Below are 18584 nucleotides of genomic sequence, written 5' to 3' on the forward strand. Positions count from 1 at the left end.
GGAAGTCCCTGTCCAGCTTTTTAGTTGAGTATTTTTTTCATATTATTGCTTTATAAAAGTTCTTCGTGTTATCTCAGTAAGAATGCTTTGTCAGAGACTTGTGGCTCGGTGATAGAGAATTTGCTTGCCACTGCAGGAGACATGGGTTTGATCCCTCGTCTCCTCTCCAAACCCATGAAAAAGAAATCTTTTTCCAAGAAGGAGCTGGTTAGTAGTGATCTTGAGTAGTGATCTTGAAGAGACAGCTAGCACTGTCCGGGAAGAGTCCACTGCTGTGGAGTAACTCAGCCAGTGCACCACAACTGTTGCTGCAGACTGCAGAGCCCTGGAGCCGCGGTGCTGCTCCGCAACAAGAGGGGCCCCCGCGGGGAGAGCCTGCGCACCCCTTGCTCTCCCCAGGTAGAGAAAAGTTGCATAGCAGCAATGAAGACCCAGCACAGCCAAAAATGAAAATAAATAAAATCATCTTTTTAAAAAAGAATGCTTTATCACATATAGAGAGCAAATATTTTCTTCCTTTCTGTGATTTATCTGTGTATTTTCTTAATGATATCATTTAAAGAGCAGAAGTTTTCAATTTTGATAAAGTCCTGTTTATCAGGTTTTTTGTTTTTTTTTTTTTTTAATTGGGCTGTAGGGGGTGGGTTGGAAACTGTCTCTACAAGTTATGGCCCACTAGGGAAATGTCTTTTCTGATTTTCCTGGTATGGCTTTCAGAACTTTTTCTTTTTCTTGCAGCCACAGCTCTTGCTGTAGCAGCCTCTTCAGGTCCACTGCTGAGTGGCTTCTCCTTGGAAGAGAATTTCCTCTTTTTCTTGGGATCACTCTTGTTTCCTGACTCTTCAGGGTCACTGTCTGGTTCCCCTTTGGGGAAAGAGTTCTTCCTTTTGGGAAGACTTACAGTGCTAGCTGTCTCTTCAAGATCACTACTAACCAGCTCCTTCTTGGAAAAAGATTTCTTTTTCATGGGTTTGGAGAGGAGACTTATGGGTCTTCCATTCCATTCTCCTGCGGAGCTTCCTGGGGCTTTTGCTTCTTTCCGGGTCTGTCACTTGTCTGCTCACGCTGCTCTGGAGTACTACTGCTGTTTCCTGAAGATGCCAGGGCACTTGTAGCCAACCATTTCGTTTCCTTCTGTAAGCGTGTCTTCTCCTGCTTTTTGAGCCAATAATAATAATAGTTTGTTTTTCCTTGTGTCTTATCTATCGCAAGTTTGCAAATATTTTTTTCGCAAGTTTTCTTCTAAAGATTTTAGTGTTAGTGTTTATGGTTAAGTCTGTGATCCGTGTATGATGTGAGGTAAGAGTTGAGGTCTGATTTGTGTATAGATACTCAACTTTCCAGAGCTATTTGTTAAAAAGGATTATACCTCCCCATTAAATTGCTGTGGTACACTTAGTGAAAGTCAGTTGACGTGTGTGTGTTGGTCTGCATCTGGTCTTTTTGTTTTCTTCTGCTGAACCACTGGAACCACACTCTCTTGAGTAATCTCCCTTTATAGGAAGTTTTAAAATCACGTGGTGGTAACACTCCAACTTTGTTCTTTCTTTTCAGAATTGCTTTGGTTCTCCTGGGTTTTTTTCCCATATACATTTTAGTATCAATTTGTCAATTTCTATTTTTAAAAATCTGCTAGAATTTATTTGGCTTTGCATTGAATCAGTAAACCAGTTTAAAAAAAACCTAGTCTTAACATGGTCTTCCCTGGTGGCTCAGCTGGTGAAGAATCTGTCTGCAGTGCAGGAGACGTGGGTTCCATCCCTGGGTGGGGAAGATCCCCTGGAGGAGGGTGTGGCAACCCACTCCAGGATTCTTGCCTGGAGAATCCCATGGACAGAGGAGCCTGGCAGGGCAGGGTGCAGTCCACGGGGTTTCAAAGAGTCGAATACGACTGAGCGACTAATCACAGCACAGCAGAAGTTAAAAATTTTTTATTGCTGGTATATTGAGATACGGTTCCTTTTTGGATATTGACCTTGTAACTGGTAAGCTAGCTAGGTTCACGCTCATTAATTCTAATAGCTCTTTTCCATACAGATTCCTTAGGCCTTTCTGCTTACACAGTCATGTCATCTGTGAGTAAGGACAGTTTTACTCATCCTTTTAAAATCTGTATGTAAAACAAGGAAAAGAGAAACCACGGCGGCTGCCCTGCCTTGCGCCCCGGCCCGCGTCTGCTGAGTGAGTAGAGCGGCCGCCAGCACCGCCGCCCGCCCGTTAGTGTCATAAAGTCCAGCTTGTCTCTCCCTCGATCCAAAGGCCGTTTTCTCGAGGGGGCGCTGCGGGGCGTTGCTGCCGGGGGTGAGCCCGCCTTGGGCCTCCCCAGACTGGAGGGGAAGGCGGGGTGGGGGCGACCCCAACCAAAATGCTGCACCAAAGCCTGGGCCGGCAGGCGCGGCCCTCAGGGGTCCTGGGCACCTGTCGGTGGAGCCGCCGGCCCGAACTTGGGCTGGGGGCAGCCACCTCGAGGCCCGTGGGCAGCGCGTGGGCGGGCTCTTCGTGTCGCTCCGCGCTGCCGGCTGAGCCTGGAGACAAGCGCCTTAAAGCCCGTCTGAGCCCCACAGGTGTGTGTGGAGCGGGCAGCCCTGTCGGTGCGGTTCCAGTGGTCCCCTGGGGCTGCGAGCTGCGAGTAGAGCAGCTCGGGCGTCTTCGCGGTGCGTGCGTCTAGGTCTGGCTTTACAAAGTGTACAGAAATGGCACTTCCGTTTCTCTGATGCTTCCTGGAAGCCATAGTACTTAGGGGCTTTTTTAAAAAAAATAAAGGAAAAGGAAACCAAAAAAAAAACAAAAATAAAATCTGTATGTGTTTTTTTCTTGTCTTATAGTACTACTTTGGATAGAAGTAGATCTTGAATAGAATCTTGAATAGACGGGCTTAGTTTCTTATCCAGTCTCAGGAGGAAAACATTCCGTCTTTTCAGCACATTAAGTGTGCTGATAGCTATAGGTTTTTTAGTAGATGCTCTTTATCAGGTTCAGGAAGTTCCCTTCTATTCCTAATTTATTGAGTCTTTTTTTTTTTTGTCATAAATGTGTTATATTTTTTTCAAATTACTTAAACCAAACCATGTTACATTAAATAATCTAAGTACTTTAATTAAAAGGCAAAGAATAACAGAATAACAAAGCAAGACCATATCGACTATGTGCTGTTTAGAAAAGAAACACTTTAAATATGAAGATACAGCTATGTTGACAGTAAAAGGATGTTGCAGGATGTAGCAAATATGAACTAGGAGAATGGTGTACTGTGTTAGTGTGGGACAAGCTGACTTCAGGACACTTGCCCACTCTGGCTGAAAACAGGACACAAAGAGACCAGCTCTAGCTTCCCTGTCTGGCAAGTTCTTGTTTGGAAAAACAGCCCTGGTTAGGTGGGGGTCTCCCTCCCTGGATTGTGTGTTATCCAAGTGCATAAGTCATTCTGTAGGGCTTTAGGAGAGAGGGCACCTGATGTGTGTGGGGACAGCCGTCTTTTCCTGAAGGTCCGTCTAGTAATCTTTTTTTCTGGTCCCCTAGTGTCTGTGACTAACAACACAAATACCCATCTGCACTCCTCACAAGAGAAATAAGGAAGATGTTAGGGCCTCGATGGACATTGAGTGCAAGTTGACTTTCGGAGTCCCTGCACTGAATGTTCAGGTAGCCTTACATCTGAGTCTTGCTGGCAAGTGGGGTTTTTGCCGGTGAAGGGCCGGAGCACAGGAGCATGTGCAGAAGGGTAAAGGCAGAGTGTGGTTTGTGTCGGGAGAGAGATGACATACTTGTGGCAAGGGTGGAGCTGGGGAGGCAGCAGGAAATCCCCAGAGGACCTGGAGGCACATTGGAAAAAGAACCCTCGTGAGTCGTGGACATTTGTGGCCAGACAGGCTTTAACGCCAACGTGAGAGGAGCATGAAGACATCTGTGTTTCGGAAAAGGGAGTTCAATGCAGCAAAGACAAGAGGCTGTGGAGGGCATGGCTGGACAGCTGGGGGGCCTGTGCTGGGGGCTCCTGAGAGGTGGGCTTCACACACACAAACTAGGGCTTCCTGTCGTGTGGGGAGTCCTTTACTCCTCTCAATGAAAAATACTAGATCAGATAAATCCCCCGTCTGTTATCATCATGATTTTGTAAGTAGTGATTTAACACTGAAAAGATTCATAATCTCAAAATACAGGTTTGACTTTGTTCAAGATACAGACTTTGAGGACTTCCCTAGTGGTACAGTGGCTAAGAATCCGCCTGCCAATGCAGAGGACACAGGTTTGATCCCTGGTCCAGGAATATCCCACATGTGGCGGAGCAACTGAACCTAACACAACTGCTGAGCCCACACTCTGGACCCTGCACGCGGCAGCTGCTAATGCCCGAGTATCCAGAGCCCATGCTCCGAAGCAAGAGAAGCCACTGCAGATCGAAGAGGCATGAGGTTGGAAGGAAGCATAGTGCCTGCTCCCCGCAACTAGAGAAAGGCAACACAGACCCAGTGCAACAATGCAGAAATAAATAATTGATTAATTTAAAAAAAATACAGGCTTATGTTTTTCATTTTGTATCCAACACTGAAAACTTTGTTGCAGAACACCCTAGGCTCACAGACTGCCATGGGGACTGGCTGAATGGTCAGACCCTGGGTAGTCCGGACACAGAGAGCCGGGGCTGGGACGGGCTGGGGCTGCAGCCCAAGGGCTGCTGGGTGAGGGGCCCTCGGTGGGGAGTCTAGTGCCCCAGCGTGCCGGCGGAGGAGTGGTGGCTTCAGGGGCAGCGCTGCTCACCCAGCAAGGTCACGGGGAACGGGGGCAGGGAGGTGGGGAGATGGAGCGGGAGGAGTTGTCGTGAGTTTGGCCTGCTGGGTTTGTTCTGTGAACTGTTCTGTGCTTCCTATGAGATGGCCGGGCAGGTGTGGCTTCGCGAGGAGGCAGAGGAGAGAGAGGAGAGCAAAGCTTGTTGCCCTCCTGGGGTCCTGGAGACCGTGCAGCCCCGACCTCAGCGGGGCCGAGTAGGGAAGCCCGGGGCTCAGGAGGCAGGAGCGGGGGAGGGTGGGTAGCTGAGGCTGTGGCCTCTGTGGGGTTTCCACATGAAAGGCGAGGCCGGGCAGGGGGAGTTGCTTAGGGTCGGCTTGCTTGGATAATTTTGGCAGGCTTTAAGCTATGTGGGTGGCTTCTGGTTGCCTGGCCCCTGGTCCCTGGTGCTGGGATGATGAAAGCAGAGGAAGGGGTCTCCTGGCGTGTGGGCCCGCGGGGGTGGGGTGGGGCTGGGGGTTCAGCCTGCAGGCTGGAAATGCGCTCACGGAAATGCTTTGCTACTCTCAGAGTTGGCTGCACAGGAGGGGCCATCTCTCCTCAATCAGAAAGTTTTTTCAAAGATAATGTACAGAAAGTTAAAATGTACATGATTTGGAGACATCTGGGAAGAGGTGGGCAGTGTTGATTGAAGAGGGAGGTGGACACTGGGAGGAGGTTTGTCAGTCGTGAACTCTCTGGGTGGAGGGGTATTCGCTGTCTGACACGGGGAGACAGGCATGTGTGGCCTCAGGGGCCCGGGGCCGTGAGCAGGAGCTCCGGTGAGAGGGCAGGAGGCGGGGGCGGCCCACGGGGCCACCCCCTGCAGCCCAGGCCGGCCAGCGTGGACTTGGGACTTGGGTGCAGGGTGGCTGAGGCTGGCGTGCGCAGGCTGGGGGAAGTGACCCTCTTGTCTGCTTGCAGCTCTGTGGCCGGCACCATGTTCTGGAAGTTTGACTTGAGCGCCACGTCGCACGTTGACAAGCTGCTGGATAAGGAGGGCGTGACACTGCGGGAGCTGATGGATGGAGAAGACATCCTGCAGGAGTGCAAGGCCCAGAACCGGAAACTGCTGGACTTCCTGTGCCGGCGGCAGAGCATGGAGGAGCTGGTGGGCCTTGTGACTCAGGACCCGGCCCTGGACCTGGAGGAGAGGGCCCGCTTCAAGTGGGTACCGGGCCGGACTGCACTCGGGGGGCAGTGGGCAGGGCTTGAGGACGGCCGGGGCCGAGCTTTTGAAGGGAGCGACTGACCCTGAACATTTACCCCACCTGACGTGTGAGAAGGGCCCAGTGGGCTTTGCTGCTGTGATGTTTAAGGTCTGGGGATCCCCGTGTGTGATTCCTCACCCTAGGTTGCAGTGAGCAGCAATTTCGTGCGTTGAAGCGTTTTGGGTAAATGTGTACTGGGAAAAGGCTGAACCCTGACAGAGGCTGATACATGCAGTTAGCCTGGTGAAATGGCCAGTCCCCAGTGACGGGCAGCATGTGACCACTTGACCGTGGGGTCTTCTGCCTGGAGGAAATGTGCTGTGTCCTTAGTTGTCCCAACTGGTCTCAGAGCTGTGACGTTAGGAGATGACAGACGGGACCAAGTGAGGACCTGGGACCAGGGCTGGATGCGGACAGAGGAGTGTGAACAGCAGGGCCTCGGGTGGTGGGAAGGACCCAGCACTGGCCTCTGACTCTGAGGGTGCTGTTCGGATCCCACTCAGGCCCTGGGACGTGCAGGAGCAGGGCTTGGTGGCAACAGGGAGTCAGGGCAGACAGGGTGCCGTCAGCTCCTCACGTGTCCCACTGGGGTCGGCGTGTGTGGTCACGTCTTAGAACAGGCTAGGGAGGTCCAGCCTGTGGTCAGATATTTTTTTTTTGGAGGACTTGTCAACTGAAAATGGTTTTACATTTTAAAATGGTTGGGAAAAAAAAGAAAAAATAGTGTTTATTTGCCTGAACATGGCAAAATTCGCATTTCATTGTCCATCAGTAAAGTCTTGTTGGATACACCCATGACCTGTTGGCTGTGACAACATAGACCTTCTAAAATAGTTACTCTCTGACCATCTGTAGGATGTCTTTGGTGACTCAGAAGACAATAAAGCAAGACGAGTCGACAGGGGCGGGGGGTGGGGTCAGGGCTGTGGTCTGCACATCCGTCTGACTGGAGTGCTCCAGAGAGAGGCAGGGACTTGCTTGTGGGGGAGCCGGGGCTCTGGGCCGCCACCTGTGGGCGGCCAGAGACTGTCAGACCATCTCTTGAGATGTGCCTGGTCTTACCTCCTCGTCACCGTCAGTGACCACATTCCTTTAATTCTTTTGCTCCCAAAGGGGTAATGTTGCTGCCCGAGTGAGGGTCTCCTGTCTGAGGTGCTGGTAACAGTGGGATGGGGAGGAGGGCTGGGGAGCTGGTTGTGCTTCTGGGCAGAGGGTCCCAGTGCGGCAGTAGAGACCGGGAGAGCTTTACAGTCAGAGTCTGGGGAGATCGGCAGTCAGCGAGCGCAAACAAGGGAACAAGGAAACCTGCTTCTCTGGGCAGGGACACGTATAAGTAAACAGATGGGACAGTGTTTGCCTGTTTATACAAAAAGGGCAGCCCCAGATAGGGATTTAATTAAGAATTGTGGTATAATTTTATGGAGGTGGGGAGAGGGCAATGGGGCGGACGGGCCGGATGATGTGAGAGCTCCAGTGTCACACAGGAGGTTGGTTTGTAGTGTCCGCAGTTGCTGAAGATGTTTGTGTTTTATTTGGAGACATGGAGGTGAATAATAGAGAAGGTGCCAGGCGGCTGTGGTTGACTGTCTCAGCAGTATGGCCTGCAGGTGGGGATGGAGCTCTTCCTCACGAGCCTGCTCATACTGAGCTGTTAAAACACGTGTGCGTGTCGCCTGTTAAAAAAAGTAGAACCTTTTTTATTTAAAAGTTAATTTTAAAATTAACTTGCTTATTAAAGATTAGTTTGCTTTTAGTTAAAATTAAACGCCCTTTTTGAAAAGAGAAATAGGCTGGGTGGATGGATGAGGTAGTAGCTGGAGGAGGATGTGGGGTCAGGATTATTTTCCAGAGGTGCCGAGGGTACAGATTGGACTGTTTCAGGCTCTGAGCCATGGGTCTCTGTTGAGCCACTCCGCATGGCCCTCTGGGTGCTGGGCGTGAGCGTGGTGGGCAGGAGCTCACTCGTCTTAGCCTCCAGACGGCTGCCCCCATGGCCGCCCTGATGGCCGCGTCAGCCCGCTGGCTGCAGGCTGGATTATGCAGAGACCTGTCCGGGAAGTAGGGGTGCCCTTGAGAGCGGGGCCTGGGGGCCACCCTGAGTGGTTGGCTGCTCTGCTAATGCCAGAGGAGCTCTGTGCAGGTGAGGCCCTGTGCAGCAGCCCGGGGCCAGGAGCTGGCCCGAATTTCCTGAGGATGCTTCTGGCTCTTTCTTAAGGTTCCCATGCAGTTTGTCTGCTGAGCTTTGGACCATTTGAGAAATGAGACAAGAGTCCGCAGGTGGATGCCAAGCTCCCACTGTTGTTTCTGATGCGGTGGTGTGGCAGTGGGTGGAGGAGGGCTTCCTCTTCTCGAGTCAGTGAGACCTGCGTGCCTGTGGGGGGCAGGGCTGGGTCCGGCAGCCCAGGGAGGGCTCCCCGCACCCCCACCCCATCCTGCAGGGCAGAGAGGAGGGGGACGCTGAGTGCCTGGGGAGCAGCCGGGCAGGCCACAGAGAGGTGTGCGGAGGCCTTGGGAGCCTCCACCGTGACGGCCCTGGACTCCCCTTCCTCTCCCGGTAATCCTGCAGCCACCTCCTGTGTTCCCGGGTTTCGTCCTTCTCTTTTTGCCTGCTGCCCCTGGCGAACTCTGTTCTCTTGACAGCTGCGTGGCTGGCACCACATCCTTCTCCCTCTGGCTGGCCTTGATGGGTCCCGTCCAGACTGAACATGGTTCTCCTGTCGTTGTGAAGACTCCAGAGTTGTCTTTGTCAACTGGAAAAAAAAAAAAAAAGCACAACTTAAAAGCTGAGAATTACGTTTTACTTGGCGGACTCTCTGAAGACTTTAAACCCTGGGGACAGGACTCCCAGATCACTCAGGGACGCCTCTGAAGAGGCGAGTGAGGAGCCAAGATGTGTAGGAGGTTTTGCAACAAAGACCAGGTAGTCAGAACTTCAGAAGATTACTGTTCATTAAAGAAGACCAGACGACTCACGTTCCGGGTTGAGCGCCTTTCTGGGTCTGGGAAGCTTCGGGCTCTGGGCTCAGGGCACCACTCCTCTGGCCTGCCTTGCAGCTCTCTCGGCCGCATCCTATGCACTCCCGTCCTGAGTCCCCTCACGGCACACTGTTCAGGGTGGTGGCTTTACGGAGGGTCCCCGCGGGGCTCCCAGGGCTGGGGGCAGCCTGTGTTCACTGACACGTCCACGCGGCTCGTTCACACCTTCTCTTCCTGACTCTGGCCCTGCTGCTGACAGGTCTGATGCCACAGGCCCTCAGTTTTCCTCAGGGGCATCCCAGGGCCTTTAACTCTGGTGCTCTGCAGTTTGCCAGGACCTTATCCGCTGGGTCAGGACAGGGGGATCTCAGAAGCGGCACTTTATAGTCAGAGAGTTTGGGAGAAATTAGTAATAAATAAGTACAAAACAAAGCGAACAAAACCAGGGAGGCTCATTGCAGCGAGCTCCCCCCCCCCACCCCCCCCCGGCCTGGGGGCCACTGTGTGCCTGCAGGCCTCGCTGAGCCACGGGGCACAGGCTCCTGTGCGCGGAGCACTGCGAGGCCAAACGGGAACGTCCCAGGGGGGAGCAGAGCAATGCTGTTCACTGTGGGGCTGAGCAAGAAGAGGTGGCTTGTGCTGTTGCCAAATGTTGGCTGTCTGTGCACCATTGCCAAACAGAAACATGAGGACAGAGTTGTGGAGGAGAAGGAAAAGAAAGTGAAAGTGTTACTTGTTCAGTTCTGTCTGACTCTTTGCGACCCCATGGACTGTAGCCCACCAGGCTTCTCTGTCCATGGGATTCTACTTGAGAGGGCTGCCATTCCCTTCTCCAGGGGATCTGCCCAACTCAGGGATCAAACCCGGTCTCCTGCATTACAGGCAGATTCTTTACCGTCTAAGCCACCAGGGAAATGGCTTTATTAATTTGCCAGGCAAAAGGGGAACACTAAATAGGCTAATGCCTCAAGGACTGTGCCCCCGCTTCCGGGTGAGTCGGGAGCGATTATATAGTCAGGCAGGGGTGTGTGATAAGGAGCAAAGCAGTAACAGTCTTGCATTCTTTCTTCTGCACACCTTCTTAGGAGTGGGGTTGCTGACAAAATGAGGGTCTTGTGTGCAGGGTCTCTGGTGGTCGTCTCCTAATCTTTTATGGGCCTCTCTGGGCCCTTTAGTCTTGCTTCACGTGGTTTCCGGGCTGCTCCTCCTTTGATTGGTAACTGTTCTGCCTTTTGGAACTCAAAAGAAGGGCATGGAAGCTGCAGTCTTGTCTATAAGAATAAGGCTGTGAAAAAAAAAAAGAAGGCTGTGTGCGCGTGCTCAGTCATGTCCGACTCGTTGTGACCCCATGGACTAGAACCCACCAGGTTCCTCTGTCCATGGAAGTTTCCAGGCAAGAATACTGGAGTGGGTTGCCATTTCCTTCTCCAGGGGATCATTCCAACCCAGGAATTGAACCTGTGTCTTTTGTGTTAGCAGGTAAATTCTTTACCACTGAGCCAAGAATTGATGCTTTGTCTAAAGGAAATGGGGGACAAAAAGGCCTCCTTGCCTGGGAGACCTAGAGAGCCTTGCTTGGCATCAGTGCCCAAAAGCCTGAACTCCTCAGAAGTTCCAGGGGAGAAGCTTTGAGGCACCTTTGAGGTGAGGGCTGCGCGAGTGCTGCTTTCTTCTCTTGGGTTGGTGGTGAGGTGACAGGGCAGAGCTCCAGGAACCTTGGGCTCAGCCTGAAGTTACTGTCATCCGTGGGTGGGTGGTGGGGTTAGTTCTACTGAAGAGCTCAAAGGTATTGTTGTGTGTATCCCTTTAGCAGGAGATGCGTGCTCCTTGGAAGAAAAGCAGTGACCACCCTAGACAGCATATTAAAAAGCAGAGACATTACTTTGCCTGCAAAGGTCCGTCTAGTCAAAGCTATGGTTTTCCCAGTAGTCATGTATAGTTGTGTGACCTGGACAATAAAAAAGGCTGAGTGCTGCCGAATTGATGTCTTTTAACTGTGGTGCTGGAGAAGACTCTTGAGAGTTCCTTGGACTGCACGGAGGGCCAACCAGTCAATCTTGGAGGAAATGAACCCTGAATATTCATTGGAAGGACTGACACTGAAGCCAAAACTTCAATACTTTGGCCACCTGATGGGAAGAGCCAACCAACTGGAAAAGTCCCTGATGCCGGAAAAGATTGAAGGTGGGAGGAGACGGGGACGACAGAGGACGAGATGGTTCGATGGCATCACCAACTCAGTGGACATGAATTTGAGCAAGCTTCGGGAATTGGTGATGGACAGGGAAGCATGGCGTGCTGTAGTCCTTGGGGTCGCAAAGAGTCAGACACGACTGAGCTACAACTAGGACCCTGCCCCGGAGCTGTACGATTGTTTCTTGACTGCCCCTCCCTTGTTTCTTCAGCCTCTCCCTTCTCTGATTAGCTACTGTTTGAACCTGCCCTTTGTAATTTGGGGGAGGTGTATGTTTGTTTATTCACTCCCTCTGTGGTGTCCGACTCTTTGCGACACCGTGGACAGCAGCACTCTAGGCTTCTTTGTCCTTCACTATCTCCAGGAGTTTGCCCATACTCATGTCAAGTCAGTGATGCCATCCAACCATCTCACCCTCTTATCATCCCCTTCTCCTGCTGCCTCAGTCTTTCCCAGCATCAGGGTCTTTTCCACTGAGTCAGCTCTTCCCATCAGGTGGCCAAAGTATTGGCGCTTCATCGTCAGTCCTTCCAATGAATATTCAGGATTGATATCCTAAAGGGATTCACTGGTTTGATCTCCTTTCTCTCCAAGGGACTCTTCTAGAGTCTACTCCAGCACCGCAGTTGGAAAGCGTCCTCTGGGGCCCCCGTGGGGCCTCTGCTCCCTGGGCTCACCCCACACCCCACAGCCACACTGACAGCCCTGCTCCCACCCCTGCTGCGCCTGGTGGGCCGTGCGCGCCGTCAGCTGCTTCCTGTGGAGCCTCTGAACCCTAGGCCCCTCTAGCTGACCCACAGTGAGCGCCTTAGTTTGGGGCCCTCTGGAGCTGGAGGGTCGCTGCGGCCGACCTTGACCCGGGGCTGGCCGTGTGCCAGGCTCGGCTCCGCTCTATGCACAGCCTGGGGGGGACGCTCAGCCCCCCATGTTTGGATGCTGCGGCTCAGACTCAGAGAGGCTCACTCGTGTGCCTGAGGCTACACAGCAGGCCCCGTGCGGCGTGTGCCCCCTGTGCCGCAGGGCAGGCAGCCCCCAGGGCTTCCGGCAGGCTCCGGCTGTCCTGGCCCTGGGCACCCTCACCGATGTTCCCCGGCGTGCCGGGTGTGGCCGCAGGCCTTGTCTCTGCACTGCTGTGGTGGGCTCTGGGTGCCGCAGGCCTGTCCGGCGCCGCATGTCTGTGAGACCCATGTAGCGTCTCATGTGACCCATGAGACCCATGTCTGTGAGAGGGTCAGGCAGGGAGCACAGTGGTATGAGGTTATACATGCTGGGATCAGGACTGTGTTGTGTCTGATTATTTTTATCAAAGGAATAATACATTTTTAAATATATTGATATTTATAGGGAAATAGCCCATTAGCCAAAATGGCGGTGGTCAGGCTCTCTGACCGCAGTCCTGTCCCCCACGTTTTGTAAATGCATGTTATAGAGCAGCTGAGGCCACTTACTGCACACGCACGGCACAGTGTGCCCACTCGGCCACGGGCCACTTTTATTCTGTAAACATATGTAAGCTCCACCTGAAAAGCCCTGGCCTCTGGGTTATGGCTACCTCACGGCTGCGTTAGGACTGTCCACTGGGTCAGCAGCAAGAGGAGAGACTGCCGTGTGTCTGCTGCTGTGGCGGCCGTGCCAGTCAGGAAGGAATAAAACACGTCTGCCTTTCCTACGGCTCCTCGAGCTTTCTTCCAGCTTCCCCACTCGCGCCTTGCCTACCCTGGGTTCAGCAAACAGTATGGATAGCGAGACAGCATTTCTTAATAATAATTCGCATAACACGTGGCTTGGTGCTTCGTCATCAGCTGTGACGCAGGGTTGCTTCAGTCTGGGAATGGCCGGGTCTGTGCTTGTTGGGGTGTGGGGGTGAGCAGGGCGTGGAGCGGGAAGGGCGACCTGACGCACGTGGCAGGCCTGGCAGGAGAGTGGAGGGCGGAGGAGAGGCCGGAAGATTAGAAGGGGGTCCGTAGGAAACAGACACGGAGTCCGAGAGTGTAGGGCGTCAGGTCTCGGGCATAAGGAGCCAGCAGAGAGGATAACTCAGCGCTGAGCTTCTAGTGAAAAATGCCGGTTGGTCACAGAATAATGACGTTTTTATTTTATTGAGAGGTCTAGCCATTTTGGTTTTTGCCTGTGGAGCTGCTTCCGAAGAGAAGACTGTTGAGCGGCTTCCTGAGCAGTGGAGAAGTCCAGTTCACACCCAGCCGTTGCTCTGTGCTCCTGCAGATACCCGAACACAGCCTGCGAGCTACTGACGTGCGACGTGCCACAAATCAACGACAGGCTGGGAGGGGATGAGACTTTGCTGAACGTTCTTTACAACTTCCTGGACCGTGAGCCGCCCCTCAATCCTCTGCTCGCCAGTTTCTTCAGCAAGACCATTGGCAATCTCATCGCAAGAAAAACTGAACAGGTAATCATCCACCCAGCCCATGTGATTTGGGAGGGAGTCTTGGCTGATGCCGATCATGCCGTCAGCCGTCCCTGTGGGGGGCGGGTTCTGACTGCTCTGAGGGACACGCCTGGGGCCGCATGTCTGCCGCCGTGGGAGCTCTGCACGAGCAGCACGTGCCCTCTTCAGGAGTGCACTGGGCCCCAGGCTCGGCCGGCTTGTCCTCTCCCTCACCGGTCCTGGCGTGAGGTCCCGGGTGTGCCTGCGTGATGCTAGGGCCGTAGGGCTCCCTCTGGTGCGTCTCGGTGGGTGGCGGGTGTCTGTGTTTATACCATGCCTATGTGCTCAGTCGTGGCCAGCTCTTTGCAACCCCATGGACTATAGCCAGCCTCCTCTGTCCGTGGGATTTTCCAGGCGAGAATACTGGAGTGGTAGCCATCTCCTTCTCTGGGGAATCTTCTGACTCCAGGATGCAATCTGTGTCTCCTGCATTGACAGGCGGACTTTCTACCACTGGTGCCACCTGGGGAAGACTCCTTTGAGTCTAGGGCACTTGCTATTTCAAAGCAAATAAACGGAAGCTCTCCTCTGTCCAGTGGATCGGACTCTGCGTGTCCACTGTAGGTGGCATGGTCAGTGAGCTAAGATCCTGCAAGCCACATGATGCAGCCAAAGAACAAAAGGCGCACCAGCGCTCACAGCTTTCTGTGAGGCACGGGCGGACTCGCCTCATCCAGCTGGGGCACGGCTCTTCTGGGGACAACGAGTGCGCCTGCCGCACACGTCCCGGGACGGCCGGGCGGTGCGCTGGCACCTGTGCCCGGCGCCCACTTCAGGACTCCTGCCCCTGCTCACCGTCCCAGTGCGCAGTTTCAGAACGAGCCCCAGACAGCGTGTCGGGTCTGTAAGCAGTGCAGTGTGAGTCTCTGAAGCATGAGGACTTCCTTTCTCCTGGTGGTAGGTCCTGTGGGCAACGTGAGTGGCCGAAGGGAAGGTGCTTGAGGCTGTCTGCAGTACCGGCAGGAGAGCACAGTCCCTGCTGCTGTGCTTCCTCTCCAGCCTTTAATGTGATCCGTCGGTTTGCTTCAGCTTTTCTGATAGATGTAGATAACAGCATTGTGGTTTTAATTTGCATCACTTTGGTAACTAGTGAGGATGAGCATCTTTTTGTATATTAATCGGCCATTTGGATATTTTTTGTGTGAAGTCTCTTGCCCATTTTCTTTCAGCCTCTCTCTTTTGTTTTCATTTGTAGAATTGTCTATTTTGTGGATACAAGTCCTCTGATTTTTTTTGGTTGTGCCACACAGCTTACCAGATCTTTATTCCCCTACCAGAGATTGAACCTATGCCCTCGGCAGTGGAAGCTCAAGTTCGAATCACTGGACTGCTAGGGAATTCTCCCTTTGTTGGTTTTGTGTTACAAACATCTTTTCCTACTCTGTCTGCTGGTTTTTTTGTTTTTGTTTTTTTTGGTTTTTACTCTCCTAATTGTATTTTTTTAATGAACAGAGGTTCTGATTTTCATGTAGTGCAAGTCATAAGTCTTTATTTATTTTTTTGTTTTGTCCGTTAAACTTTTATCTACTTCAAAATCATAGAGACACTCTGTATTATTTTTTAGAAGCTTTATTGTTTTCAGTTCAGTTCAGTCACTCAGTGGTGTCCGACTCTTTGCGACCCCATGAACCGCAGCGCCAGGCCTCCCTGTCCATCACCGACTCCCTGAGTCCACCCAAACCCATGTCCACTGAGTCAGTGCTGCCATCCAACCGTCGCATCCTCTGTCGTCCCCTTCTCCTCCTGCCTTCAATCTTTCCCAGCATCGGGGTCTTTTCCAATGAGTCAGCTCTTCGCATCAGGTGGCCAAAATATTGGAGTTTCAGCTTCAGCCTCAGTCCTTCCAATGAACAGCCAGGACTGATCTGCTTTAGGATGGACTGGTTGGATCTCCTTGCAGTCCAAGGGACTCTCAAGAGTCTTCTCCAACACCACAGTTCAAAAGCATCAACTCTTCAGTGCTCAGCTTTCTTTGTAGTCCAGCTCTCACATCCATACATGACTAGTGGAAAAACTGTAGCCTTGACTAGATGGACTTTTGTTGACAAAGTAATGTCTCTGCTTTTTAATAAGCTGTCTAGGTTGGTCATAGCTTTCCTTCCAAGGAGTAAGCGTCTTTTAATCTCATGGCTGCAGTCACCATCTGCAGTGATTTTGGAGCCCAGAAAATTAATTTATTTTTATTGTTTTACTTTTGATATTTCTACCTACAGTCCACCTGAAATTGATTCTTATAAATGGTGTAAGGTTGAGGTGCTTTTTACTGTGGCATCCAGTGGATTCAGCACTATATGTTCCTCTTGCAGTCACACGGTATGTCTGTTTCTGTTCTGCAGTCAGTCCTGTTTGTAATTATGAGCCCAACACTATCTTAATTACTGTAGACTTATAAGTTTTGATATTTTGTAGAATCAGTCTTCTCAGTTTGTTTTCTTCAAGGTTGTTTTTACGATTCTTTGCCTTTGCATTATTTTAGGATGAGCAGATTTTTAGAATGAGTTTGTCACTTTACACATTCTACCCTGTTTCCCAGAAAAACTTGCTGAAATTTTGATTAGGCTTGCAGGTTGGCTAATTACAGCCCATAGGCCAAAACCAACCTGCCACCTGTTTTTGTAAAAAATAAGAAACCAATTTTCTGAAGCACAGCTGCCCCCATATGGCTGCTTTTTGTACTCTAGTGAAAAGCTGAGAAGTTGGGGCTTCTTTAATTTCTCTCAGTAACCTTGTTCTCAGGGTAGCAGTCTTACATATTTTTCGTTATGTTTATTCTTAGGCACTTTATATTTTCATGTTGTTCTAAACAGTATCTTTTTATTGAGAAACTTTACTGAGATAATTGTTGATTTCCTGGAATACATTCAATGCCATGGTGATACATTATGCTTTTTTTCACATTGCTTTTTTTTTTCCTACTTTTTTGTCTGTTGTCATCAGTGAGATTGGCTTATGGTTTCCTTTAAAAAGGACTTCTGTTGGGTGTAGCTGGCGTAGTGTTGCGTTGGTTCTAGGCGCACAGTGCGGCAGTTTGCGTTTGCGTGTGCCCACTCGCAGACTCTGGCCTCACGGGCCTGACAGCGTGCTGAGCGGAGTTCTCTGCGCACTGCAGCAGGTCCTTCCATAGTGGCCTTTTCTTAAAGTGCCCACAGGAAGTTTTGGAATCAAGATTTTATGTCCTCATACAATGATATGGGGCATATGCTCTCACTTTATGTTTCCCGGGGGAGTCCTGCATAAGATTGGGATATTTTTCTTCAAATGTTTGACAGAATTCTCTAGTAAAGCTCTTGCAGGCTGGAGTTTTCTGTATGGGGAGGCTTTTAATTATAGATTTTGTTTCTTTTGACGCTCAAATCCATTTTTTTCCCCCTTTTTCTCAGTTTACATAAGTATGTTTCTCAAAGAAACTTATTTTTTCAGGCGTACAGAATTTGGCATAAACTTGTTCCTGATGCGCTCTTGTAACAGGGTCTGTATCTGTGGGGTGTACCGGGGATGTTCCGGAGCCTGCTCTGCTGTCTCCCGTTTCTCTCTACGAGTTTAGCCGCTCTGGTCAAACACCAGGCCCCTGCTCCCCACTGCCTCTCTTCCCTCTCCTCCTCCTCCTGCCTCTCCTCCCCGCTTCACTTCCAGAATGAGGACAGCCGGGACCCCCTGCCTCCTGCGTGTCCCATGGCCCCGGTAGAGCCCTGGGTCTGCCTCAGTGCAGTGGCCTGAGCTCACAGGCCCCTTCTTTCGGTGGCCAAGGATGCCTCTGCATGGGCCTCTCCCAGCCATCTGTGCTCAGCCACTGCGCCCATGACTCATGCTCAGCCACCCGCCAGCCGCCTCTCCACCCTCCTTTTCCAAAACCTCAGTCCTGTCCCTTCCGCCATCTACAGGGCCTGTCAGCTTTCCAGATTTGTGACTCGTGTCCAGGGACTGTCATCTCTTGTCTGCACTGGTCATTCTTGCTGGGAAGACTTGAGGCAGTGCGTATGGAGTGGTCACTGCGCCGTCTCACTCAGGTTTCTGGGCCCCATCGGTGCCCAGGCTCAGTGTGGGGGAAATTCTGCCAGCCCAGGGCCGTCTCAGGCTCCCCACTGCCTCCTGGACTTGTCTGTGTTCAGGTCTCTGCCTGTCACTGAGGGCGTCTTTCTTCCAACTCTTTCCACGTCTTTCCATTATTTCTGCTCAGTGTTGCTGAAAATGAATCTTTCTATGGCAGTTCTTGGGGGAAGACAGTGTTTCCTAGGGTCAGGGCCTGCCCTGCTCGCCTCTCACACCCCACCTGGTTGCAGGTGATTGCGTTCCTGAGGAAGAAGGACAAGTTTATCAGCCTGGTGTTGAAGCACATTGGAACGTCAGCCCTCATGGACCTGCTGCTGCGCCTGGTCAGCTGCGTGGAACCTGCTGGACTCCGGCAGGAAGTCCTGCACGTGAGTGTGTGGGCCCCTCCTCCCTGTCTGCGCGGCTCTGCAGCTTCTCTGAGTGTGGACTACGCCTGGCGTAGGGAGGCGGGAGATGGCGGAGCAGCGCTGGGGTGCCCAGCACCCGGCTTTCCACCCAGCAGGACCTTCCCTCCTGGCTGGGCCCTCAGGGGTTCTCATGGCGGCTTGTGTTTGAGGTGGGATCTGTCCTCTGCACCTTTTCCCTTGTCTTGCCGCGGTCCGTTCCCGAGCAGAGAGAAGGGGACGCCTTGCTTGCTCCTTTCCCTGGGGGGCTGCCGGGGCTCTGTTGGGCGCTCGTCCTGTGCCCGGGCGCCTGCCTGCGAGGAAGCATTGCCTTCAGGGCCCCACGGAGAGCGGTTGCGAACCCTGGAGTTGGCCTGCTGCCGGTCCTGACACTCTTGCAGCGAGGTGCCCCCTGCAGCTCCCTGGGCTTCCCGGAAAAGAGAGGGCGCTCAGCTGGGGAGCCCGGGAGAGCTCTGCTGGGTCCCTGGCAGCTGTTGTTTGTGATTTAAGATGAGTAAGAAGATTGGTCCTTGTGGCCAGCTTCCAGCTCCTGGCAT

The 18584-nt window shown here is 52.2% G+C and overlaps 1 protein-coding gene across 9 annotated transcripts in view; it reads left to right on the forward strand.

Annotated features, from left to right (window-relative positions):
- Nucleotides 1-18584, forward strand: part of PPP6R2 (protein phosphatase 6 regulatory subunit 2) — a 60894-nt gene that overhangs the window by 23043 nt on the left and 19267 nt on the right. For 7 of the 9 annotated variants that reach the window (XM_065945894.1, XM_065945913.1, XM_065945919.1 and 4 more), the window contains 3 exons: nucleotides 5689-5931; nucleotides 13369-13555; nucleotides 17875-18012. In XM_065945894.1, coding sequence (XP_065801966.1) covers nucleotides 5705-5931; nucleotides 13369-13555; nucleotides 17875-18012 — 552 coding nt within the window. In that variant the 5' untranslated portion in view covers nucleotides 5689-5704. Of the gene's footprint in view, nucleotides 1-5688; nucleotides 5932-10430; nucleotides 10596-13368; nucleotides 13556-17874; nucleotides 18013-18584 lie in introns of those variants that run through there. The other 2 variants (XM_065945930.1, XM_065945925.1) reach the window with 2 other exon arrangements.

The sequence above is a fragment of the Muntiacus reevesi genome, chromosome 1, assembly GCF_963930625.1.
Source record: "Muntiacus reevesi chromosome 1, mMunRee1.1, whole genome shotgun sequence".
NCBI classification, from domain to species: domain Eukaryota; kingdom Metazoa; phylum Chordata; class Mammalia; order Artiodactyla; family Cervidae; genus Muntiacus; species Muntiacus reevesi.